The sequence below is a fragment of the Brienomyrus brachyistius genome, unplaced genomic scaffold (genome assembly GCF_023856365.1).
Source record: "Brienomyrus brachyistius isolate T26 unplaced genomic scaffold, BBRACH_0.4 scaffold27, whole genome shotgun sequence".
NCBI classification, from domain to species: Eukaryota; Metazoa; Chordata; class Actinopteri; order Osteoglossiformes; family Mormyridae; genus Brienomyrus; species Brienomyrus brachyistius.
Window position 1 is genome coordinate 1,279,002 of NW_026042306.1, and position 27,682 is coordinate 1,306,683.

The 27,682-nt window shown below is 41.0% G+C and overlaps 1 protein-coding gene across 3 annotated transcripts; it reads right to left on the bottom strand.

The window, feature by feature from the left end:
- Positions 1 to 1,037: 1,037 nt before the first annotated feature.
- LOC125720883 (zinc finger and BTB domain-containing protein 25-like) lies at positions 1,038 to 27,459 on the bottom strand. 3 transcript variants are annotated; one of them, XM_048996788.1, is made up of 5 exons: positions 27,237 to 27,459; positions 25,561 to 26,734; positions 4,625 to 4,769; positions 3,618 to 3,804; positions 1,038 to 3,151 (listed from the first exon to the last, which is right to left on the bottom strand). In XM_048996788.1, the coding sequence occupies exons 4-5, from the start codon at positions 3,788 to 3,790 to the stop codon at positions 2,158 to 2,160; spliced, it is 1,167 nt and encodes a 388-aa protein (XP_048852745.1). In that variant the 5' UTR covers positions 3,791 to 3,804; positions 4,625 to 4,769; positions 25,561 to 26,734; positions 27,237 to 27,459; the 3' UTR covers positions 1,038 to 2,157. The 3 variants fall into 3 exon arrangements, with proteins under 3 accessions (XP_048852745.1, XP_048852742.1, XP_048852744.1); XM_048996785.1 differs by having other exon boundaries at positions 25,561 to 27,459; XM_048996787.1 differs by lacking the exons at positions 25,561 to 26,734; positions 27,237 to 27,459 and having other exon boundaries at positions 4,625 to 5,404.
- Positions 27,460 to 27,682: the final 223 nt, after the last annotated feature.

Below are 27,682 nucleotides of genomic sequence, written 5' to 3' on the forward strand. Positions count from 1 at the left end.
GTTATTATAATGAAGGCCTCAGGGTGCTGTGTCTGCAGTCTTGCTGTAACTATGTGTATTTTCTCACAGGCAGTGGCCGCGTCTGCCCTCGGAGGAATGTAAACACACACACAGATCACGTGACTGAGCTCCCGAGGCAAATAATATGGCCGCATGCTAACGACTAGCAGCTCCAGGTCTGGGCAGCATAAAGACGCTTTAACGGAGACATGCCCTGGATTACACCATCTGTTGTTAATGTAGACAATCAGTCCCCCTCCTCTGCTTTTCCCGCAGGCTTCTGCGTCTCTGTCGGCTCTCACAGACGCAAAACCGCGCAGGTCCACGTTAGCCTCTGGCGTTAGCTCGGTTAGCCACGTCTCCGTGACTCAGCGTCATGTTCCTGTGACCACAGTTGCCAATATTATTAAAAGTATAAGGTTCGTTGGATTATAGCCAACCTTTCAGGACGTGGACGCAAGAGGAAATGCAACCTCAGGTTAATCAGAAGGATGGTGCGGATGGTAGACAAAGAACCAAGGAAACCATCCAAAACCATTCATTACAGAAAGAAAAATTGAGCTTTAAAGGAAAGAACACCATACCTACTGTGAAACATGGATAGGGCTCGGTTTTGTTTTTGGGCCGCTTTGCTGCATCTGGCACAAGGAGCTGTGAATCTGCGCAGTGCAAAGTCTCAAGACTACCAAGGCATCCTGGAGCGAAACATACTGCCCAGTGTCATAAAACTCAGCCATTTGTCACAGGTCATGGGTCCACCAACAGAATAAAGACCTAAAACAAACTGCTAAAAGCACTCAAGAATGGCTGAGAAAAAAACAGTTGGACTATTCTTAAATGAGCATCTGAAAATTGTAAATGATAATGTAAATGATCTGAAAATTGTAGTGTGGAGACGCCACCATTCAAACCTGACAATAACAATACCATAATTGTTAATTTTTTTTTCTATTTATATGGCCACATCTGTTACTACAACTTATTGTATGCTATATATGATTTAAACACACAAAAAATATTTTTGAAAAATTTGTCAAATATCTCTGGACTGGAATGGACTTCCATCATCTATTCCCATGTTAGGTTGCATGTCTCCTGCATGTATGCAACAAAATGAGCAGGTGACAGAGAAAATCTATTAAGGCATTATAATGCAGTAACAAAAAACTATGCGGGTCAATTTGGTATTGTTTTTTTTAATCAAGTTTCTTCACTAAGTTTAATGTCATCTATGGCCATCGGCACAAAGCAGTACAGAGAAATCAGACACCCTCCTCTGTCATCACTCCCAGACATTTACCGCTAAAGCCAGCTTGGTCTACTACACTGTGGACACTAACATTTTACAAGGGACAGTTCAAACTAAGGCAAGATATCCAGAATAGATTATTTTCATTTAGTTTCTGTGAATATGCAACAGGACACAAGTCAGGTTGATGTAGAAAACAAACAAACAAAAACAATTATTTAGATATTAGTTATTTCAATGGTTAAACTAGTCCTCAAGACAAATAAACACTATATTCAACATTATGTTGTAACACTTAAAACAATAACACCAAGCAAAGCACAGCAAAGCTCAAATTAGTAAGAAAAAGAATGCTTAAAGAAATGCCTAAAGAAAACCTTAAGACCACTTCTTATACAGTACATCAGTTGTCATCAACGAATACACATTTTACTGTCACTTCATACAGTAGCTGCCATTTAAGTGTGCACTTCAGAATCAGCATTTATAACAGTTGTCACCCACAAGCACCCTGGCACGGACAGCAAAGGGTGGCATCTTGCCGTTAATGATTATATGGCTTGTCATTTTTATAATCACTAAATAAAGAGTTTTGGAAATAAAGAATGCACTCCCACTGGTGTCAATTACATGCATAAAAAGAAAAACCATTAAAACCACAGGAGACTCTTTTGTGCTATTACTTGAGGTACAAAACAAATAAATAATCTTATTTCCTAACTGTATTTCAGCAATTTACCTGCGAAAGATTAAAAGGAATTTATTACAATATGTTTTCATGAGATCAGCAATCAATGATAAAGGATGGCTAACAAAATAACACGGTGAGTATGGCTTGGAGAGGAAAATTAGTGTGACTGAAGCGACTGTGAATAAAGGAAAGTCTAAGAGCGGATGGTATGTGCACGTTACTCGGTGAGCACGGTGTCGATGCTCTCCTGAGAGATCTCAGAGTCTAATGAGTAACAGGAGCCGCCATTGTCCTGAGGGATGGCCGTCACCTCCTGCAGCCCCAGCTGTGCCTGGCCTTCACAGCAGGGCTGCAGCACATGGGCTGCTTGCCGGCAGCGTCCTTGGCGGCGGCAGAGCACCGACCTCTGCTCCTGAAGCTGACTTCCTTGGGCCAGACAGGTGGCGCAGGCAGCCTTTCTGCGTTGGGAGCCCCTTGGGTCGACTGCTGCGTCCTCCAGCTGCTCTGCATCGCTAGGTGTCCCCACTGCTGTGCCAGATTGTAGGGGGCGCTCTTCGGGCCCCTCTGACTCAGCACCACTGGCATCATGACTAAGTCCCTGGTCTGTGTTCTCTAGGTGGGCCACAGGCGAAGCCAGGACCAGGGAGCCAGAGGCATGGGTAAAAAGGTGCTCCCGCAGGCCCTGGTGAGAGCTGCAGTTCTCCCCACACTGGTGGCAGTGCAGTGGCCTGCGTCGCTCCCGGAAGGAGCCTTGACCAGGGAAGGAGGCCTGAGGCTCTGCGGTAACCTCAGACTCCAGTACCTCCTGTTTTACTCTAGGCTGAAAGTTGCCGTCTTCCCCAGAGGCCACAGAGCAGGTGCCGTGGAGGCTGGTGCGAGGTCTGTTTCGCAATGTTTCCTTGGGACCCAGGGTCGGGGAGGGCCGCAACCGCACACTGGGCTGACCTTCCTTGGTGCTAAGGCTCCCCTTGGGGCCTGACTGGGAGGAGATCTGAATCCCATAGAGGTTGGACATCCTGCTGGTGTCAGAGACAGGGTCCTGGCCCTCAGCTCCACCTCGATACAGCTGGTAAGCGTGCAGGAACCTGATGCCCTCTTGCAGCCTGCTCTGATCCACCTGCTGCTTGGGGCCCATGCCTGTGTACATGATGTGCAGCAGGTAGCTGAACACGTCAGGCTGGATGTCAGTGGGCTGGATCTTAATGCACTCACTATACAAAAGGAAAGGCCAGACTTCAGACTGCTTTCAGTACAATCAAGTTATTCATTTAAAACTGATCTTGTAAAAGTATTTTGTGAGTCATTTTTCAATTCAGTTTATTTTTATATAGCACGTTTTCATAACATTACATTGTCTCAAAATGCTTTACATTGACCCTGCCCAATGCCCCCAGAGAGAAAGCCAGAAGCCACAATGGTAAGGAAAAACTCTGTAGAAGGAAGAAACCTTGGGAAAAAACATATTTATAGGGTGACCCCATCATCCAGTGGGCATTTTTGATGAAACAGCTGCTGAATAAGCTTGCATTTAATCAAATTTGATTAGCTAGATGTGCTGGAGTATAAATTCACCCTTTTATGCATCTGAATCTGTTTTTAGAAATTCACTAAGCATGTATAATGAAATAGCCTAGACACTGAAAGTAGATTTAGTAACATCCCATATTTTTTTCTAACCTGGACTGGTGGATGAAGATCATTTTGAAGTAGTTGGAGAATGCCGCCAGCACAGCCCGATGGGCTTTGAAGTAGACATTCCCGATAGCCACAGTGCAGTCGCAGAGGAAGCCAAACTCCCTCTGGACATTCAGTTGCTGCAACAGGAACAGGCTGTGGCTGGACATCTCCATAACACCCTGCTGACCTGGCGCAAACAAAAGCACTGGTCTTCACTGCTGGCACAAACTTACACTAGTGGAACGAGTGTGTAAAGAGCCCCCTCTACTGGTAGGCTGCTGGATGTTAAAGCTGTCGGTCCACCAAATATATCCTGTGGCCTCAGACAGATTCCCTGACACTGGGAAAACGGATCAAACGTTCTTCTATTTCCCAGTAATTGTTCATTAGATATGATAAAGTAAGATTCTTGAGAACAGCTCTGAAAACATAACCTCACTAGCACGTGAAATAATTGTTATGAATGCTTCCTAAAATCGTTGCTTTCTAATATTAAAAGGGGGGAAATAATGGGATTTCAAAATCTGAGCATTTAGTTATTTGAATTAGTAAGCATTTATACAAATATGTGGAATGTGACTCCCCAGAAAGATTTCCTCCACCGAAATGGACAGGACAAAAAAACCCTAAAATGATTAACTGGCTGAGCAAAAAACCGTCTACCTGCCAGAGCAGATGTATGAATAAGTAACGATTAATATTTCACGTCAACCTACACACGTACAGCATAGACAGCACTTCCATCTTCTGATCGCATCGCGACAAATATAACTTAATTTTGATGACTGCTGGTGCTTTTACTGGTTAATGCCTTCAGAAAATCCTGTCAAGAATATCCATAATTTTGCACTAATCGATAGTTATATCGTTATTCAAGCTAATATAGCAACAGGGTTACACATATGCGCTAAATCGACACAACCCCCCTCCATGCAGCCATCACGTATTTGCATACGTACGAACTGAATGCACCATCAGCAATATCGATTAATGGGAAGCACTCTTACCACCTAATTACAGGGTATTGGCTCGAAATTAGGATGCGTTCCGCTGCGCAGCTCTCGCGCAATCTCGCGCCCCTTCCAGTGTTGTCGCAAACGACCATCCATAGCACGTGATCTCCATAGAGAATAGCCAAGGGGGTAACAATACCTGTGTAGACATTAAACGTATGTATAAATAATAACGAAACACACACACACACGCGCGCGCGTGTTTATGGTAAACATACTAATAACGTCCCTTGTGAAAAAAGTATACTAAAGTATTTACGTAAAAAATACACTTAGCACGAAAAATATACTTTCAGCAAAGTCTATTACAGTAAGTGTGTTATATCCCTAAAAAAATGTACTAAACTGTTTTTTGATTACAGACATACTTTTATGTGCTTCAGTGTACTTAATTATGTTTAAATGCAAAATATATTTTCTAAAAGTACACAGAAGTATAATGTCAGTGTATTAAAAAATATATGTGTAAAGAGAATGCATTTTTAGTACACTTCGAGTGATCAAAGGACACTGTTAATACACTTTATTACACAGTTTTTTCACCAGGGGTTGTAATTCTCTGAATGTGAGTTTTGATCACGTTTAAAAACACATTCAAAATTTCCTGTTTAATCTGGAATACTGTTCAAGTCTTGCAATCCTGTGAGATGTTTTTAAAGTGATGTCATATATCATAACTATAAAAACACTATATTACGCTTTTAATATGTATATATTTTAATGGGGGAGCCTGCACATTGTAAAAAAAAATCCGTAAAAACAGGGTCCAATGTACCGTATTAATAATTCTGTAGATATAATAAATGATTCAACTGACTTGTTGGTTTTACTTTATGTTGACACAGTGCATGAGTATTTCAACTCAACTGAATCATGAACTATCATGAAGAAGACCTTGCAGGACATTCTCTATTTATAAGAAAAATTGAACGGCTGTGGTTGTTCATGAAATTCCCCCCTGGGGGTGGTGTATTTCTTGATGTAAGGCCATTTTGATTACTGGTCTTATATATGTAGAATGATGTAAGGAAAGTTGTGATGTCATTTACTGTGCAGCTCCTGGAACCACCCACTTCCCTGTAGACCAGGGAATGCTGCTGGATGTATATATATAGCATGGCATGGTACTGACTTTCATATAAATATAACCCCCCAGATATAGAACCATTACATGTTGTCTGTAGCCATAGAAATGGATCTTGTTGGGGTCTTGTGTGCCTTTCAGTGGCTGGGTGGGAGGATTTATCCTCTGTACTCTGTATGTAGTCTCTTGTCCCTTGGAGACTGCTGGGGGTAGGAGGGTGGTTTTTGGCTGACCCACTACTAAGAACAGCAGGACTGGTTAGCCTTTACTACTTGCTATCCACACAGTTTAAATCTACAGTACTGTGCAAAAATCTCAGGCAGGCAAAAAAAAAATGTTTAAATAAATGTCCTGTTGGTGTAAAACTACGCTGTTACGCCTGTCAAAGTGTCAGCTTAGCCATTTCAAAACCTCTGCTAAAATAACTATCATTTCTAGCAACCATACAATACACGCTTGTATTTTTTGACCTGACCACTAGCCCATCTCATATTCAATATTCAATATTTCGTTCACTTTAACTAATTAAGTTAATTAATTAAGCGAGCTGGTGGTGAAATGTAATAAATACCTAGAACAGTGGGTGCCACTGAAGAGAAGCTTGGGAACTGAAGTGGTGGTCATCTAGCTATCCAAGTAGATATCAGTAACTTTTTGGAGAACAGAAGACATTTTTACTAGTTTTTATTGTGTTACTCGTAATTTTCATATGTTCTTGTCAGGATTGCGTGGCGATCGCTCTAGTAAACCGCGGACGATCGCACGGGCAGGAAACAGGTGACTGAGCAAGGAGCAGGCAGGCAGGCAGGCAGGCGGGATTCGGGGCAAACGGGAATTTAATTTCAAACCGAGGAGCAGGAAACATCTGACAAAGACTAACATCAATGATGGACAATGAACTCAGGCAAGACGGACTGAAATAGACAAGACTGGGCGAAAATAATCGGACACAGCTGGGTACGATCGGGGAAGCACACGTGGATAATCAGGGGGGTGTGGCACACACGAGGATTGTACGAGCTGGGCGTGACAGTTCTTATGTTAAATTACATTTTTTGTTCTAAGAAAATGTGCACTTACCACCCAGATAAATAGCGTTAAACATTTCTTTTGAGTGCCTAAGATTTTTGCACACTACTGTAAACAAACCAGATGAAAACATCAAGATTAGACCACACTAACCAGAATATACTGCATGCATTAAAAAAACTCCTCAGGATTTCTTTAAAGCCTCACACCAACAAGCACTAAAACAGTACCAAAAGAAATGGGCCATGATGCATACAGCAGTTAACTGTATTAAACCAGTAAGACCCTGAAAAATTACTAACAATAAAACAAAGTAGGAACTAATATCTGTGACATACCATCCTCAGTAATGTTGGGCTTTTAAAAATAAAGCCTATTATAAATCTGAATATTAAATGAGCAAAATGATTTGATTTGTTCTTCTATCCCACGTTGTGGTCTGAAAGCAAAAAGGCCTCCACCCATTATATCTGCTACAGGGACAATGTAGCCACTAGGGGCGCTCTTACCTTCTCTCCGTGTCCATGACAGAGGATATACTGTGAATCTACAGAATTTTCCATTTCAAGGCTAAAATTATCTGTAAATTTAATGGAAAAGTTATTGATAAATTTCTGCCCAGACATTTTCTGTTTTTTTATTATTTTTTTCAATGTGAGTAATTCCCACGACACTGAATCAGAATCATCTGTTTTGGGATTAACAGATTAATAAACAACACAGCTGTTCAGTTTTTCATAGAAATGGTGAACATTCTGTAATATCAATATCTGGCAGAGTCTTCTTTATGACAGTGGATGAAGAGTCTGAAGCCTAATTTAAATGGAATGTAAATGATTCAATTGGTTTAATTAGACATGAGTAAGATTTATTCAACTATGTTCTGTTCTCAGAACACACAGTGAATAGATAAACTTAAAAAATGGCTTTTCCTTTATTCCATTTTCTGTATGTACAAAGGTAAATGCAGTTGTATTATAAGGCAGTAAAACTGTTCAACTCATTAGCTTCTCGCGTGAGTTGAGTCAAAGCGTACCTCTTCTCGAACCTAGGTAGATGTGACACCTTTGTCCTTATCAGTGTAGAACCAGGGGCGCTACACTGGTCTAAAAGCTGGCTGGATACTCTGAACTGATGTCCAGTGCATAATCAGACAACATTCAGAGCCCATTCCTCGACACTAAGTTGAAGGGAGGCAACCCTCTCATTCACAGGTGTGAACGCCAACATACAAGCCAGAAACCAAAGTTTTATAAGTAGACCTACACCTGTCCTTCACATCTTACCCAATGGAAATATGGAAGTATATATTGGATCTGTAGAAGAAAAATCAGAAATACATCACTGTTCACAAATACATATTTCTACTGTGTTGGGTAAAATCATATCCACAAAAATACGGAGCGATGTGTACGTGTGAAAATATTTTTTTTCTGTCAAATTAATCAATTAATATAAATGTTTATACATTGAAAATTGATTCATTTTTTGAAAATTCCTCAACACAATACAAAATAAATAGGTGTAACCTTGACTGCAGGCATGCTGGTCAGTACCACTGTCCCTTTTGCACTAAGACAATTATTCAGACAGATGTGACTATTGAAACATTTGCAATTGTGACAAAATGTGTCACATCCATCCATCCATCCATCCATCCATCCATCCATTTTCCAAACCGCTTATCCTACTGGGTTGCAGGGGGTCCGGAGCCTATCCCGGAAGCAATGGGCACGAGGCAGGGAACAATCCAGGATGGGGGGGGTCAGCCCATCGCTGGACACACTCACACACCATTCATTCGCACATGCACACCAACGGGCAATTTAGCAAGTCCAATTAGCCTCAGCATGTTTTTGGACTGTGGGGGGAAACTGGAGTACTCTGAGGAAACCCCACAATGACATGGGGAGAACATGCAAACTCCGCACACATGTGACCCGGGCGGAGACTCGAACCCGGGTCCCAGAGGTGCGAGGCAACAGTGCTAACCACTGCACCACCATGCCGCCCAGAAGTTATAATGTCATGTATTATTTTTTCTGCCTCATGAAGGGAGAGCATCTTCCGAAATGGTAAATGGACTGCATTTATATAGCGCTTTTCTGCTCTTACGAGTACTCAAAGTGCTTTACATTTCATGCCTCACATTCACCCATTCACATACCGGTGGCAGAGGCTGCCAAGGTGCCAACCTGCACACCGGGAGCAATTTGGGGGTCAGTGTCTTGCTCAAGAACACTTTGATGGGGTCACCTTCCGGTTGCCAAACAATAGCACTACCTCCTATGCCACCATCTTCCCCTGAAGCTTGGCTATGTTACGTAGATGGTAAAATGAAGTTCTAGTAATAATTCTTATGTGAGCATCAAAACACAAATCTGAATCAACTAGAAGACCAAGATTTCTAACCACTGTGTTAGGTTTTGTAGGAAGGCCACCAATGTTGAGGTGGTGAAACTTATTTTGTGCAGCCTTGGGACCAATTACCAGTACTTCTGTTTTTTCTGTGTTTAACATAAGGAATTTTTTTGCCATCCAGCACTGGATATCTAATAGACAGTCTTTTAAGAGAGCCGTGATGCATCATCAGGGTTAACAGATAAATATAACTGTGTATCATCCGCACAACAATGAAACCCAACACCATGATTTTTAATAATGTTACCAAGAGGTAGCATGTATAAGGTAAACAGTAGCGGGCCCAATACTGATCCCTGTGGGACGCCGTATTTGACTTTGGTGGCCTTGGAAGATTCATTTTTCAGATGGGCAAACTGATAGCGATCAGTTAAATACAGTAGGAACAGAACCAATAGAGAGCTCTACCCTTAAATAATAAAGTCATCACTCTTAAGAACTTGCAGGACTTGCGAGTTTAATGAAGAATTATGTGTTAACCTAGACATGGATTCAAATAGGAATTTAGGATTGGTTTTGTTCACGTCTGTTAATCTGTCTTTAGAGAGGCTCTCTTTCCAAGCAGATTTTAAAACTTCTTGTTTAGTTGAGCGCCATTTGCGCTCTAGCTTGTGTGATGCCTGTTTGAGTTCACGTGTATGATCACAGTACCAGGGGGCAGGTTTCTTATCTCTATGCTTTATTCTCTTAAGTGGAGCTACAAGATCTAGAGTGCTACGAAGGGATTTTTCCATGTTTGCAGTTGCCTGTTCAAGTTAATTTACACACGATGCTTCAGATGTAAGGCTGAAGGACTGTGAAAGTTGTTTTATAAATGTTGTAGTTAGTGAACGGAACGTCTGATTCTGTACTTTGGAACTGCGGTCGACGGGAGGCTATACTGGATTTCAAACGTTAACAAGTAATGATCTGAGAGCAGAGGACTCTGTGGCATAATAAATACATGTTCCACCAGGATGTCATGGCTAATAATCAAATCAAGGGTATGGTTACAAGCATGAGTAGGCCCGACTACATTCTGACATACACCTACAGAGTCAAGAATAGCTGCAAATGCTATTTTTAAAGGATCACTGTCTTTCTCCATGTGAATATTAAAATAACCAACAATAATAGCTTTGTCAGTATGGATCACCAGGTTTGTTAAAAAAAATCAGCAAATTCCTCAAGAAAACTACTGTACGACCCAGGAGGTCGATACACAGTATCAATGGGGATTTGGGGTGAAGAGCTTCAAAGAGATGAGCCCATATGGCTAAGAACAAGATTTTCAAATGTGCTAAAACTACATTTCTCAGACACTCCTAGGTGGGTCTGAAAAATTGCAGCAACACCAACACCTTTGCGGTTTGGTGTAGGGTTATGCTTATAACTGTTTTCAACTGGAGTAGATTTATTTAGTGCCATGAATTCATCCGGTTTAAGCCAGGTCTCAGTAAGGCATAGGGCACCAAGACTAAAATCAGTAATCATTTCATTTATTAATAGTACCTTAGTAGCCAGTGATCTTACACTGAGAAGTCCAAGTTTAAGTTTAAGCCTTGCATCACAACTGTTTTCTAGTAACGGATTCATTGTAATTTTAGTAATTATGGCACACAATACGGTGGAATAGGCTTCCATAATTAAAAGTGCAGGGAACAGACATAATAAAATAATAAAATAATAAAATTCTCAATAAAATGAACCCTAGGTGATGACTCTAAGCGACTAGCAGGCGGTCGGTTATACTGCCTGGGATTGGCTCTAGTTAGTCAGTGATTTGCCTCGAGGCTCTGAGATTTGCTTTTGGACAGGAGGACACATTGAGCTAGAGCAGGATTTTTAAAATACCATTTTAATTAAAATAACCTGGATCTCAGTTAAATACCGAGTTCTTGCTGCGTGCTGATTGGTCAGTCTCCTATAACCATGTACTGTATATGCCACTGATGTTAATCTGTAACAGCTGGATGAGTTTTTCAATCAAAGCAGTCAAAGCACAACAAGAAGTGAGCTATTTAACCAAGCACAGGTGCACAGATGAACAATGTAACAGTGAAATGTGATTCAGATACATCCCCATCAGCACCATAAAAGGGGAGGGGTATGTGGCCAGGTGTGAATGGCTCATGCATACACATAAGAGCTTCTACATATTCAATAAAAGGAGACCAGAAATAGTGACATGAGTTAGCTTTTTCTTATTTATTTATCCAACTGAATGTTGCAACTACACAATTTAGTCATCTTCATGTAGCCAAGACTTTGGTGATCAGATATCTGGGATCAAAACAAACTGCCACCATTGCTTACTATGTACTTTTATAATGTTTCTGCAGGTGTTCCAAACTGCATTTTGAAATGTCTATACTCTGATGTCAAACTACAAACTTTACATTTACAAAGTAAATGTAAAATAAATAATTTATTTGCCATGAATTAAGTTATAAGTTAATTTTGAATGAAATGTGTGATCATGCCCCTGTAGGTGAAAGTGTGTTCCCTACCCCTAGACCCCAGAGGGTTAAGTTTTGCAACGTGGATCCACCAGTTGGAAACCCACTGTTCATCTTGCCTGAGGTGCCATTAACCTGGGCCCCAGGAACTCATAAACGTCGAAGAAGAGGGAAGAGGTCCGGCGTCCTGGTTCGGCTAAGACAGCACGCTAACAGACCACTACTTCCCAGCATACTTCTAGCCAGTGTACAGTCTTTGGAGAACAAGCCGTGTGACCATCAGGCACAGATTTCATTTTAACAAGAGACCTGGGACTGCTGTGTGATCTGCTTTACGGAAACCTGGCTGTTGGACAAGATACCAGACTCCACTATTCAATTACCGGGGTTCTCCGCGCACCGAGTGGACAGATTGCAGGACCTGACTGGGAAGAGCAGAGAAGGCAGCATGTGCTTCATGATCAATAATTCTTGGCGTGATTGCACGAACATGCACACGATGCACCCAAAGTCCTTCTGCTCCACACACCTTGAATTAGGGCTGAACGATTTGGGAAAAATATCTAATCGCGATTTTTCTGACAGATATTGCGATTACGATTTCATTTGCAACATAATTTTTTTCAGTTCAATATTAAGTATGTAATAAATTTAAAACATATGACGCAGCATTACTACTTGAGATACCGTTAAAAATATGAACTGGTCTATATTCTAATGCAAGGAGGAGAATTTAAAGATGTGATGTGTTAGGTTAAAAAAAGTAAAAGAATAAATAGATGTAGTTTATTGGTGATGTTGGTCGAAATTTCCGCTTTTTAACAAATGTATATGGTTTTTTATATACAAATCAATTCATAGAAAACAAAAAAATGTGTTCAGAGGTGCAAACTCCCACAGGTTTGAGTAACATGCTGTCAGACTCTCACGCAAGAAATCCTATGGCAAATCTAAATTATTCCATTATGAACATAGAATTAGCTGCATCAAAAACATTAGGGCAGTTTGCAAACCTTACAGACTATTTACATGGTAATAAAACTCTTACATACACGTAAATGTATGTGCAGACTCGTCTGAAATAGAAAGCCTCACTCCAGGTGGGTATTCCATGAAAGTAACTAAAGAAAGTCAGACTTTCCCTTAAACCTGCTTCATGGAATATCCCCCAGGCAGCTGACCAAAGTTGGCAAAAACCCTGCATTTTATTTGAAATGAGAAGTAAAATGCAGTTTTGAATGAAGCAGCTTACCATTCCTTTGATTTGTTGCTCTGACAAATACAAAACAAATGAGAAAACATTATATGCATCACCTTTTAATGTCTTTTCTAAACAATAAGACCGTACGTGCCCATACCCAACTGTAATATCGATTAAAGCGATCTGTTCCTTTAGTATTTATGTTAAAGCGAGGCTTTTATTTTATTACTTTTGTGCAATTAAAATCAATACTTAAATCAATGAGCACAAAAACATATGACATAAACACAACTGTATTATGGGTTTTACTGCTTTTCTGGGGGTCACCGACTCCGCTGCTGTGAGGATTACTGACTGTCTCGTTGTTTTGTTGGATTATGCTAATGCAGTTGCCCATTAACAAAAACAAAAGGTGTGATATGCTGAAGTATGTCACTGCTGGTGGTTAAAAGGAGGTCGCCGATTTTATTGATGATAGGACCTTTCTGAAAGGTTTCAATCTAGGCAAGAAGAAAATGCAGCATATTCTTCATATTTCATGTGTTTGCTGTTTGACGATACTCCATCGTCAAACGGGCCACTTCTGACTGGTGAGCATTACTGTCACACAGGAAGCACAGCATGAATTTGGAAAACTATTCTCACAACAAATCCTGCTATGTAATGTATGTCCTAAATCGCAGCCTTTGCAATTTGCTAATTGTGTTGTTTTGCATCGCGATTTCGATTTAAAATCGATAAATCATTCAGGCCTACCTTGAATATCTTATGCTTATGTGCTGGCCCTTCTGGCTTCCAAGAGAATTTACAACAGTCATTGTTATGGCTCTTGACATTCCCCCACAAACCGATACTGACTGGGAACTCAGGGAACTGTACAGAGTGATCAACAGACAGGAAACTGCTCAGCCAGAGGCAGTGTTTATCACGGCTAGGGATTTCAAGAATGTCAACCTCAGAAAAGTTCTACCAAAACTCCATCAACATATTCAGCACAACACCAGAGGAGGTCGGGTCCTGGACCACTGTTACTCATTCTTCCGGGATGCATACAAAGGCCTTTCCCGTGCTCCATTTGGCAAATCAGATCACAGCTCCATTTTGCTCCTTCCTGCCTACAGGCAGAAGCTGAAAGAGGAAGCACCAACTCTCTGGGTGGTGCATCACTGGACGGACCAATCTGCATCCGTGCTACGTGATTGTTTTGATCATGTGGACTGGGAAATGTTTCAGACGGCCACTGACAGCATCGACGAATATGCAGAATCAGTCTGCAGATTCATCAAGAAGTACATGGACAATGTTGTTCTGTCCATAGCAATTATATTTTATCCAAACCAGAAACCATGGATCAACAGTAATGTTCGCACAGTATTAGCAGCGCGGAACTCTTTTGCAAATGCATTCGGGCTACAGGCATACCAGATACTAACTCCAGAAGACCATAAAAACAGTGAAATGTGAGTACAGAGACTGAGTTGAATCACAGTTCAACCAAGGAGACCTCAATAGATAGTTGACATGACTGTTTATTTGATTAAAGGAAGGAGCCAACCCCGGACCAGGACAGGGAGCTGAAGGTGGTGGAGGCGAAGAGGTGGGTGAATTGAATAGCTGTAATGGCAAAGAAATGGGTTAGACTTACTCTTTATATAAAATGTGATTGGACACATTTGCATTCCTTATGTCTCCTTGTTTGAACTTTCGTATTGACTTTTATGTCAACCAAGGAGACCTCAATAGATGACACAATGACACAAGTGTTTCTTTGATTAACCAATTTAAATGAGTATGAGAACAATAATTTGGCGAAGCCCGTCTCTTGGTCGTTGGTTCCATTGACCAACAGTAATTTGTCAAAGCCAACAGACCTGGTTGGGCGACCAGGCAAGAGGCAAAGGAGCCAACCCCAAAAGTTAGTAGTATGAAGAGAGCAAGGAATACCAAAACTGTACCACTAGGTCTATCAAACGAGGCTTTAGACCTGTTGGGAGGAAACAGAGAACAATTTGTTTAGATAATGAGATCTTGACTACTTGCATGTGAGGAAATTGACCTTAACCTTTTATAGCTGCTGAAGGACTATTGAAATAAATTATGTGTCTTGAGAGCGGTATGGAACCGCTGATTTAATGAAAGACCGTATGGAGATGCTGAATGATTTCAAGAGTGGTATGGAGCCACTGGCGTAACGAGAAGGTGTTATGGAGACGCCAAGCGCTTTGCCAGCGGTATGGAACCGCCACATTAAAGCAGGAGCGTTCTGGAAACGCCAAGCGCTTCTATAGGGGTAAGTAGTTGTTGATATGACAAAGCATTATAGATACGCTTAGCACTTTGCCAGCAGTATGGAACCATCATATTAATGCAGGGGCATGTCAAGCGTTCTACGAGGGATGAAAAGCTCTTTGCCAGCGGTATGGAGCTTCCATTAATGCGTTTCAATATCGATGGTGGAACTCCCTGATGAGATGCAACGGATGCTGCTCCAATATGAAAGGAGTTCCCAAAATAATGAGTGTGAGGGATCCCACAAATAAATGAGAGTCTTTAGATGAGAGATGAACCAGGTGTAGGACATGGGTGTGCCGTTAGAAGTTAGGAAGAGTGAGTCTGAGGGAGTTAAACGAGGCCTTAGTCTAAGATATTTCATCTTGGAGCCAAGGGGACAGTACAGAGTATTGTTACACACAATGTAGAGAGTAGACCCAGCACTACTTGAATTTGATTTGGTACTGCTTAAAAAGATAGAAAAGAATGAGGCTGAAAAAGAAATATTGGAGATGTGAAGGGTCTGATTAGGGAGAGATGAGATAGATGAATTCCCCGGGTCGTATAAGATCGTAAAAAGTAAGAAGAAAAGAGTGTCAGTGAAGAGAGGAAAAACATCCACGATGGAGAACAATGATCATTGATTTTAAAATACCCAAAGTGATGGGACGTCTTTTATCAATGGAAGTGGGTGAAGATTTCTTAAAGCCTCTGAGTAAGAGTCGAACAGAAGGATTCGTACATCTAGAGAAGGTGGGCGGTGCAAGTATGGCGAATGAAGATCCAGACACCACGGGGGGGTGAAAAGGGTGATCTGCATGATCTCTGAGCGGGAGAGATCGGGAGCGATGGGAATCCCTCTTCCTCCACAAAAGTCCAGAGTTGCTGATCAGACCATTGATGGATGTCCCGGCTTGGTGACAGCTGAGAAAGTCGTGTGCTTCTCCGCAGGGGACAGGAGGCGCCAAAACCTTCACCAAGAGCAGGTGAAGGATAAACGAAAATCCCCAAAAGGAGGCAGAACATGACAGGGAGTAGCCTAGACAGTGAGAAATGGAACAAGGCACCAAAAAGAAGTGGGTTAGACTTACTTTTTATATAAAACCTGGATCGATGTGATTGAACACGCTTTCCTTAGGTCTCCTTGTTTGAAGTTTCTTATTCACTTTCATTTCAACAACTCCAGGAGAATGTGGCATGAACTATGAAGTAAACACTATCACAGACTTCAAAGGGAAAAACACTGCACTGCAGATAACAGCCTCTCTGTGCAAAGGACTGTTTTGATGATGTGCGTGAGAGCTTCAGCTGAGTGAACCCTTGTAAAGCTGCTGGCCCTGATGGAATACCCAGCCATGTCCTCAGGTCATCCGCATCTCAGCTGGCTGGAGTGTTCATGAACATTTTCCAACCTCTCCCTCTCCCTGTCTGTGGTTTCTACCTGCTTCAAATTGGCCACCATCGTCCCTGTACACAAGTCTTCAAATATCCCATCATTGAATGACTGGCGACCAGTTGCCCTAACCTCCATTGTAGGCAAATGTTTTGAGAGGCTGGACAGGGACTTCATCTGTTCTGCGCTCCATGACTAACTGGATCCATTGCAATTTGCATAACACCACAACAGGTTCACCAATGATGCCATAGCCCTGACTCTTCATACTGCCCTATCCCACCTGGAGAAAAGGGACACATATGCAAGAATCCTGTTTGTAGATTATAGCTCAGCGTTCAACACCATTGCTCCCTTGAGGCTTGTCAGGAAACTGCGGCCTGAGCCGCAGCTGAATCCTCAACTTCCAGTCAGACAGACAATAGGTGGTCAGACTGCGCAGCATTACCTCACCCTCTGTGATTAGACTAAACACCTGCGCTCCCCAGGGATATGTACTGAGCCCTCTCCTGTACTCACTCTACATTCACAACTGCTCAACAACTAACAGCTCCAACATCATTGTGAAGTTTTCAGATGAACAACGCGGCTGAAATGATTGTCCGAGACGGCCCCCATCTTGCACATGCACACTCACACAGACACACACATTTCAAAAAGGCTACACCAACGGGTACACATGTTGCTCTTTTATTTCAAATAAGACCCTTTAACCATAACGTTTTTTAAGTAATGAAACTCTTTTCGGTCAATGTGTTATTTAAAATAAAACATCCTAAGCTTTTAGAAAACAAGAATCAAGGAATAACGCAGGCAATCCTTGTTAAAATGACTCACTCTCTCTCCATTTCGTGTTTGTGCATAGAGCCACGATCCCCACACACCAATATCTTTTATTGAAAACAGCTGAGGCAAGTAGTTTTCTGAATTTTAAACTGTGTATAAAATATGTAAATGTGTGTAAAATAAGTATAAAATGTCTTATGACTGCTGACGCTGCACTGATCTGTCTGTCGACTTCCCGCTCCATCGTTCCCCCACTCGTGAACAAGATCCCGAGATACTATTTATATCACACTCATACTAATTTAAAATTTTGATATAAGAAAGAGATGCTTATACAGAAAAAACATAAACTATATATGTCTGGTGCTTTTTGATTGAGTTTGATTATCAAACTCTAAAGGCCCTCCCTTGGGTGTGTTCTTATGCGCATGTCTGATACAACTGAAGTTTGTACTTTAAACATTATCAAAAACAGTTACTCTCTTTTCTTTAAAATTTACAAGTCTATTTCTTTCTGTTTTTTCACGATGAGTTAGTGAATGACTAAGTTAGCATGTTTTAGGGGTCTGAATACACATCGCTGTCCTATACTTTGACAGACCTAAAGTTAAACTCTATAGCCCCCTGACCACCCTAGGTGTGTGTGTGTGTTTGTGCACATGAGGATAAACAAACATTTACTGACAAAAGTGTGTTTATTAAAATAACTAAGTCTTTATTCTGTCAAAGTTTTTAAAAATGTGTTTTTGACGCTTGTTACTAAATGCTGCTTAATAGTTCCTATCCAGGGTTACTCCCCCAGAGACAGTTGCTAGTCCATATAATGCTAGACCATATAACTTATTTTATATATATATATATATATATATATATATATATATATATATATATATATATATATATATATATATAGTTTGGATTTTTATTACTGTAATTCCACTTCTAAACCCTACGTGAAGCTCTGGTGGGTCTTGGATATCTTTACAGTTATCCCAGTTTGTGTATACATCCAAAGATGGTGCAATACCATAAAGTTTTACTTGGGTAAATGTGTGTATTATGTTTAAGCCTTGCGCATGATTGAAGCAGGTTCTTATTGCACCGGAAATAGGCGAGGCAATCTCTGTTGTTTTTAGCGTCACCTGACATGAGTTTAATTAGTTAGCACCAATAGCTCTCTGGTCATGTTGCATTCAAAATTGCTGCTTTTTGCAATTCAGAAACCCACGACTAACAGGAAACACAAGCTCATTAAATGGATTCAAAGTAAAAAGTTACTAGCAAGGAGAGTAAAGTGCTCAAGATGTGGCGATATGACAATGGAGAGAAATAGAAGACATGTCAACGGTTTTTATTGGTAAGTTAAACAAATTACAGATTTGATGTTTACACGATACACTTTTGATTTTTTTTTTCCATGGATATTATAGGTCTACAACCTAAAAAAGTCCTTAAAAGTTTTAAATGTCGTAAATATGGTTTTTCTTAATTACCTTCTTAAAACGACTTAAATCTAGATTCGATAGGTCTTATTTGGGTGATATTACCACAAAAAAATTTCCACAAATATCTGTCGATATCGATAAACGTCTTCTATATATAAATTTGAATCTGGCCGCAGATGAAAAACTTGGGTTTTCTAATATCACGCCGCCCCCACCTCCCCAGGTAGGTGAGTTTTTATTAGGGTTGGAGCTGAACTCTGCAGGGCTGCAGCTCTCCAGGACTGGGGTTTGCCACCCTGGCCTATGAGATATTGTGTGTGTTTGAATAATATGGCAGCAAATCTATGCCATTAATAACCGAGCGCACCACTGATGCTGGCATGTGACATGTTCTCTGCGCGCAATTCTCTTCATCTAAGTTTGAACAGTTTTCCCCTAAGTTAAATGTGTTGTCATTTGTGTAATGATGAGCTGACAACAATGTTAGTGATTTCCATCCATCCATCCATTTTCTAAACCGCTTATCCTACTGGGTTGCGGGGTGTCCGGAGCCTATCCCAGAAGCAATGGGCACAAGGCAGGGAACAACCCAGGATGGGGGGCCAGCCCATCGCAGGGCACACTCACACACCATTCACTCACGCATGCACACCTACGGGCAATTTAGCAACTCCAATTAGCCTCAGCATGTTTTTGGACTGTGGGTGGAAACCAGAGTGTTAGTGATTTTATTAATATTAATTTATATTTGTTGCCTGCAGAGCCTATGAGTTTCCTACATTACAATATAAAAAAAGATGCATCCAACAATCAGAATATTGCTTGGGGTGTAGGTTTCAAGTTTATGAAATTGATAATTATCTGCATATGAAAACAGTAGAGTAATAATAAAACATAAGTTTAATGTCGTCATTAAGATAGCTAAGTGTGCGTGTGTTTGGGTGTATTTCCATTGCAGGTTTGGTCTTAGATTTCATGTAAAGTGGTAATTTAAAAAAGTCTTTAATTTAATGTGTTCATATCTGACACCATGAATACATTCTCTCCACGCTGCAGTGTGTCAGGCAGCTTTGCCACAAAGACTTTAATAGGTGGTTATAATAAAACAGGCTTTATATATTGTGAAAAGTTTATATTTTACATGTTATCATGTTTGTATTATGTTACAGAAATAATGATAGTTCTGAGAGTTAGGGAAAAGAAAAAATGTTATCAATGTGTGTTAAAAATACTTTTGTCTACATAACCGTGTTTTGTTATTTATCATCATCATAGGATGTGCAGACATAAAAGTCATCGAGGCAAGAAAACCAGCCGATCAGTGCGAGTCGGGTCTCTCTTTGAGAAATCAAAACTCAGCTTGTCATCTTGGCTAATGTTCATTTACAGGTGAGTCTGTTATTGGACAGCTGAGAAGGTATAGTATAATATTACAATGCATTTCAAAGTTCTTTGTTTTAATTTTGACAACTCAGCTTTCCATCATCATTGAGTCATCATTGTGTACTTCACAGGTTCACTCAGTGGTTACGGATCAGACAAATTGATATGATGGCATTGCAAAAAGCTTCAAAACACTCTCTAAGATGGCTCGTATCATGAGGAATGTTAGCCACTATGCTATGAAATGATTCAGAAGAAGACATTGACAGATGATTGGAAGTGCTCTGGAATTTTCCGTTCTTGATGAAAGTAACTTTCGTCATAAAAGAAAGGTAAATTTAGAACCTATAAGGCAAACACTGCATTTGCTGACCACTGTTGTTGTCATTTGAACATTTCTAATTGGCATTTATTTGGTTTTGGAATGTCTGTGATGTCTGCTTGCTTACTATTTCTAGTAACATATAAATAATGTACAGGCACACATCTGTTTTTCTCTCATCTGTTTTCTTTTGTAAGGACATAAAACTTATAGGTCCTGCAGGCCCCAACTCTGATCAGCCTGCATCAGTCTATTTCAGAGCTCCGCTGGCCCAGGCAAGACTGGACTCAACTCTTCAAACCACCCCTTTTAAGGAAGGCAAAGGCCTGCCGGCTCCTGAGAGACTGGATAGGAATAACTGGAGCAACACAGAAAAAGCAAGACCTTTCACCCCCCGGAGTGGCCGGAGTTCCACAGTCAATCCACATCATCAACAGCTGTCAGTCTCCAGACACAGACACCTTTTCCACTATAAACAGGATAACTCACCACACATAGATGTTAGGGACAAATACACGCATGTTTGGTCTCATTTGAATAGGCATGAGATGGCGAGTATTATACTCTCAGATTTAAGGCAGTATAACTTTCCCCAAGAGAAATATAGAAACTTCGGCTAAACCCACCAAAAGGAGAGAGCCTCTCACATGGTAGAACAAGGGAATTACGACCACCCCCTAAAGTAATCTGATTGGCTGAGGACTTGAGAACCAAGGTCAGCAATGCCCCTAAAATTAACCATTGACCGAAATTGGTCAGTCTTCAGAGACATGCTATCACCTGGTTTGGATACTTAAGGAAGGGCTTCAGAAGAAGTCGGGGAGTCACTCTGTAATCAGAGCTCCCACAGAGAACTGGGTGAAAGTCCATCTGTAGTCAGATACTTTCCGCAGAACTTTGTGCACTCTCAGCTGAAGAATGTGATTGTTTAATATTATATTTGTCCAAATGTATTTACAAGTAAGTGGCCACATGTCAATAATTGTATATTGTAGTATGTTTAATAAATGTTGTTTCGATTACTTTATGACTGTCTGATTTGTTAACTTCTTTCTAAACTTTCCAGATTGGACTTCTATCCTTATTAGGACGAAAGTGATAAATACTATCTTGCAGCCTCTGGGTTAAATCCACTTTATCCGGGTCCCAAACTTGAATGCCCAAGTTAAGTTAGGTGGATACCAAAACTACACCTCTGGAGTTCGCACACGCTCAGTTATGGGCTGACTTAACCTCTGAGGTCAACTCATGCTGATGAAAGGTACCGGTCTACCCTCTGAGGGGCGTACACACTATGTTCCTAGGCACCGGGCATAGTCCCTGAGACACTCACATGGTAAGACAAGGAGTCCCTGAGACGAGCCCAAAGTAAACCTCGTACAAACTACCGCAATAAAAGGTGCGCCTTCACAGCCGCTGAGGTTGACACATGTTATGATATGGGCTGCTCCCGGCTGAGCCTCTGAGGTGGACGTATGTGTGGTTTGGGTAAACATCGGCTTAATCTCCGAGGCACCCACATGCTCAGTAATTGGCAGACACTGAGCCTTTGGGAAATTATATAGGTCGAGGGACCCGAATAATCAGAGACTGATATTGTCTTAAATGGTGGCGATTTCCGTACCTTTAAGACAAACCCTGTGGAACAAGCCCACGGATGTGTGATGTGGGATGTGGGTGAATCTGGCGGACTCCTTCGTCAGGGGTAAACTAGAGTTGGTAATCTAAAGGAGAGTCTCGAAGTAATCCGAACAACATAAACGTCATGACTACAATATACTGAAATAAAGGTCTTTAATAAAATGGAGTCAGATATGTGTCTAAAAGAATATCTTGTATATTAAAAGGGTAAGTAATTCCCAGGAGCGCTTGGAAGGACCAACACGCATTCATAGCCTTCGGCTGCGCCATTGGATTCTGCCATTGGGCCAATGGGCGGCTCCCTACACTTTTATTCTAGAAATAACCAACTGTTTGTATGTGTAAACCTTGTGTGTTTTGAAATAAAAATCAGCGACACTTGTATAAAGCTCCCCCAGACTTTCCTTTAATTTGTTACCCGTCTGTATGTGTAAACATGTTAAATGAATATAATGATAATGTACTGTTGCACCCAATGTGACCCAGTGTCCTATATTGAGATTCACAGCCAGCTAAACTCTCTCTTGCATCACTTCCTCCAAGGAACAGGCACGTGTTGTATTTGGATAGGATATAATGCAAAAAAGTGTGAAACTGAAATGATACAGAATACAGCAATGTCACATAAACATTAGCTTTGGTTGAACTTATGTGGACATATAAAACACATCAAACGTTTCCAAATCACTTAAAAAAATGTCATATACCTTGTCTTAAAGGTAAATACAATTAATAAACTTACTCATATTGCCACTCAAAGGGATTTAACGGAGTGGATGGCTTTGGATCGGAAGAAACACACCATGTCTTGCTTCACCCATGAGCAACACTTCCTATCACACTTCTTCTAGTAACTAATTGGCTCAACATAGCAAACTGTGCAAACCTGCGCCCCCTATAGGCCTGGAGAAATAACCATACCAACAGTTCCAATACAGATAATGTAGTATTTCTTTTTTTTAATTACATATTTAACTTTTACAGTATGGATGAGGGAGAGCATCAACAACATGCAGGTGAAAGAAATGGGTGTTTGGCAGTCTGGGTGTGAGGAATAAACACAGACACCCAATCTTGTGGCTTGTGAAAAGAAGATCAAGAACACACCTCATCCCCATAGCTGTGAAACATGTGCGTCCAGGCACTACCATTATTTCAGATGAGTGGAGAGCCTACCGGGGTGCTTTGGCCAGCATGGGCTACAGACATTTCACAGTAGACCATTCCCAGTGGTTTGTAGACCCACACAGTGGAGCTCACTCACAACACATTGAAAGAGCGTGGCTGACATACAAAAGGAACGTATGGAGACTAAGAGGGAATAGGACAGAGAAGATGCTAAAAGGACACCTCTCACTCATAGAGTGGACTCACTGGCTTGGGGAAAAACATAAGCAGGGACCACTTGGGCGCATAATAAAAGACATTTGCCATCAATTTCCTGTTTAGAGGACAACAAGCTGAATATTTGTATTTCGTGTAAAGCATAAGTAAAATAAAGGTTAAAATACAAGTTACCTTAGCCTCTTGATTTAAGATGCACTGACATTTAAACCTTTGTAAAATAAAAGGTGTGTTTTACCTTTTCATTTCTGTGTTTTTTTTTGGGGGGGGGTTACATGCTGATGAGTATGTAATTTAAACTAATCATCTTGGATATACTGGTGCAAAATAAGGCACATTATTGCTAACTCATTATTAATTACGTATAAAGTAACATGAATTCATGACTTGTTAATGTATCATTATGTCATGACTTTACTTGGGGGGGGCACATAATTGTTTACTCAATATTAATTACTTATAAAGTAACATGAATTCATGACTTTTTAATGCATTATTAAGTCACGAGTTAATGACCAACCCTAACCTAACCCTGACATTTTAAAAAAATTATCAATCATACATGTTTTATAAGCTCATGTAAATAAGATCTTTTTGTGCCTTTTGGTGGTTTGTAAAGAAGTAGAAGAGCAGAGGTCACATATAATTGTTTTTCTTTATTAATTTTTAACTGATTAGGTCCAATTTGACCTGATTTGTTACCATGTTCATAATTTTGCCAGCGAAGTCTTTGTTTTTTTATTAATAATTTCATTTAATTCTAGTTTTGCTTTACATATTTTGTTCAGCATTTCCTTTTCCTGGGATGATATGTAGGCTTCTTCTAAGGATTTGATGGTTTCTTCTAATTCCTGGATACACTTGTTTTCTCTTTTCTTTTTATATGATGAGAATGAGATTATTTTACCTCTCATCAGAGCTTTGCATCTTTGCCTGCTTCCCAGAGTTCAGATGCTTATGTTCCAGGCAGGTCAATATAGTCGAAATATAAAGCCCACTCTTTTTTAAAATAGTTAATAAAATCTCAATCTTTAAGCAATTATGTATTACATCTCCAGTTTCTACTTGGTGGAATGGCCTTCTTATTTATTAGGGTTAAAGATACAGGAGCATGATCGCTGACAGCTATAGGGTGTATCTCTGTGTCTGAAATGTCACTCAGCAGTGAGCTACTGACTAGGAAATAATCCAGACGAGAGTAAGAGTAATGGACATGTGAAAAGAAAATATATTCCCTACGGGTGGGGTGAAGAGAACGCCATGCATCGCAAAGTCCATAGTCGCTCATGTGCTGTTTAACTATATTTGTGGTTTCCCAATTGCGATGAGCAGCTGTACTGAGCCTGTCCATTTCTTTATTTAGTCCGAAGTTGAAGTCGCCCCCCAAGAGCAAGTGCTCAATCTAGGTGTTGAGAGAGTGCGGTAAAGAAAACGTGGAAGAATGAGGGGTTATCAACATTTGGACCATATATACTAAAAATACATAACTTTTTGTTAAGTATAGATAATTTACAGAGTTACAGCAGGCCGAGAACACATTAGGAAACTGAAAGTTCATCAGTAGCTTTGGCAGGTCTATGAGTCTCTTGTAATAAACAACGTCTGCCTGTAGTTTTTTAAGCTGGCTAAATATTTTTAACCTCTTCTCTTTGGAGCCAGCTCCATGCACATTCCATGACACAAACCTTAGTGTGCCCATAGATGTGTGTGTGTAGCTAATGTTGCACATGCAAATGAGTGAGGCACGAGCAAGCGTGCACGTGCTTGTGTGTGTGTGTGCGCGCTATGAGGTCGGAGTGGTTGTGTTGACGCCGTGCAGATGCGTAACGATTGAGGGTATTGTGTGTGACAGAGTAGAAAAGCAGGTGATCGGTGCAGTAAAAGATGGGAGAAGTGAGAGAGACATACAAAGGGGCAAGCTGGTAAGGGTATACGTGAGGACATGAGAGAAGCGGAAATATTGTTAGCACTGTATCGCTGCGGAGACTGATGGTAATCTATTTGATATGACATCACGTTAAATTAGCAGATTGACATGTATAAACTAGAGAGATGTTAATGGAAGAGGATTAGAGGAAATAAGAAATATATATAACGGGGTCTTATCTGAACTGGCGTTAATATAACCAGGGAGTGGTACTGGGGTCGCAGTACAGCTGCCCATCCACGTACAGCTGGTCTACGGCGATGACAGCTCGGGAGCCCTTCTGAATAATGTTGCGTCGGATTGGGAACAGAACTTTGTGTCGCTCCAGAATCTCTTTGGGGAACTGGTCGTTTACGCCAAAGTCCATTCCTTTCAGCTCCCTGCCGCAGCTCTTCACCTGCTCCTTCTGCTTAAAATGTCCAAATTTGGCCACAATAGGACGCGGCCTCAGTGCAGCAGGCCTCTTGGCTCCCAGCTGATGGACTCTTTCAAAGCAGATGTTTTTCACAGTGTCCTCCGAAAGCTTCAGGTGGGTCTTGCTAAAAGTTAACAATAACTTTTGCGTCCTCTTCGGCAGATTCCGGGATGCCTGAAAACACCAGCTAGGTTATCTCTCATGCCACGGGTCTGGAGATCGATGACAGTCTCTTTTATTTTTTTATTTTCCTCATTTAGATGGGTCACATTTTCATTTAGAGACTTAACTGAGTCAGATTAATTCCAAAGATTCCCTCAGGGATTTGAATTCCTGATGTAGAATCTCGACCAGAGACAACCTTGCGTCGAAGCTGGACAATCGCTTGTCGATTGAATCCAGGATGTCGGCAAAGTCTTTACCAGTCGGCGATGCTGTTCCAGGGGAGTCTGCCGGGCGACTTCTTTTGAAGGACGGCGTCTCGCTTTTGGCTGGAGAAGATATATTTAAATTCTTCTTCATGACTGTAATGTCAAATTACCAGTCGATGTATTCCTGAAGAGATTCTAAATTCCCCTTGCTGTCCTTGCTGTTCATTCAGATTTTCCGCCAATTCTCCGGCGTCTGACATCACAGCATTTCCGCTTCCGATAAGGGGCAACTTAAAGGGGCAAGGCGCAAGCTCCTGTAGCGCCCCCCGTGGTTCCTGTGCCTCCTGTAGCTTCGCCCACTGTCTGCAGGTCCCTAAGGACTCAGTTGGGAAACACTGTTGTAGTCTGTATAACTTGCTAGGGTCTGGCAAAAAGCTTCCAAAAATCCCAAAATTCCTGTCATTATAAACATAGATATGGCACTAATCCCAGTTCTGATGTACAAGGGGTGAAACGATTGTTTGTGTGTACTGTATAGTATAGATGAAAAAACATTCTTAAACATTTTTTAAAAGAGTTTGAAGAGTAGATAGTTGGATGGATGGATGGATGGATATGTAGCTTTATTAATCCCTGGAGGGAAATAAAGTTATCATAGCAACCAGGTACATTTAAATTAAACCATAAAATTACAAGACAATGCAATACCATAACAGAATAAAATAAAATGGAATTAAATTATAAAATACTGAATATTTTATAGACAAGGTCCAAAAATGCAATTAGGGGATATAAGGAATATGAGTTGCAAGGTAAAGCCAACAGACATAACTACTCTCATTTAGTGACCACAGCTCTGTCATGGGCAGTTGAGTTAAATAGGACTGCACAGGAATGATTTCTATATCAATGCTAAGAGACACAAGACAAAACACATACAACAAACATATTCAGAATAAACAATATGTACAATAACCCCCACTCCCTTAGTTCACACCAAACATTTAAACAGGTAAATAGTTAAAGTAAAGAATCGTGGCAGGCCTGGTCGATGATGGCATTCGTAGTGATCAAAAATGAAACGGCCACCCCGAAGAGCAAAAAACAAAGAAAATAAGACAGCCTATCAGTCCACCTTTTTCCGAGCATGTGGTCCTACACCCGTCCCAAATCCTGGAGCTGGGTGACAACTTTTTCATGCCACGGTTCTTCACCTCTGGGAGCAGAATCTGGTCTCTCTCTCTCGCCAGGGTGCACTGGAGTTTCTCTCCGCTCCACAGCTCACTGTGAGTTTCTAGCAAATCATGCAGTCCTAGGAGATTTTCACAAAATGGGCGGTCTTGTGGCCTCAGGTCCAGCGAGTTTCTCTCAACTGACTGTCCTCCTCCCACATCTCCAGCTTGGGAGTTCCCACTGCTTCTGTGCGCGTGCTCACACTCTCCCTCTGATTTATTTGATTGGTGGATATAAATGGAGTATCCAATTAAATCAAAGTTAACAAATGGAGGCAGGAACGTAAAACAAATTTATGCTATGCCTGCATTAGCGCAGCACCTACAGTACTCCCTGCCCTATACAACT

Coding starts and splice junctions, on each gene's coding strand:
- LOC125720883 (XM_048996788.1), bottom strand. CDS start 3,790: ATGGAGATGTCCAGCCACAGCCTGTTCCTGTTGCAGCAACTGAATGTC. Junction 3,152..3,617: donor ATCTTCATCCACCAGTCCAG/GTTAGAAAAAAA, acceptor CCTTTTGTATAG/TGAGTGCATTAAGATCCAGC.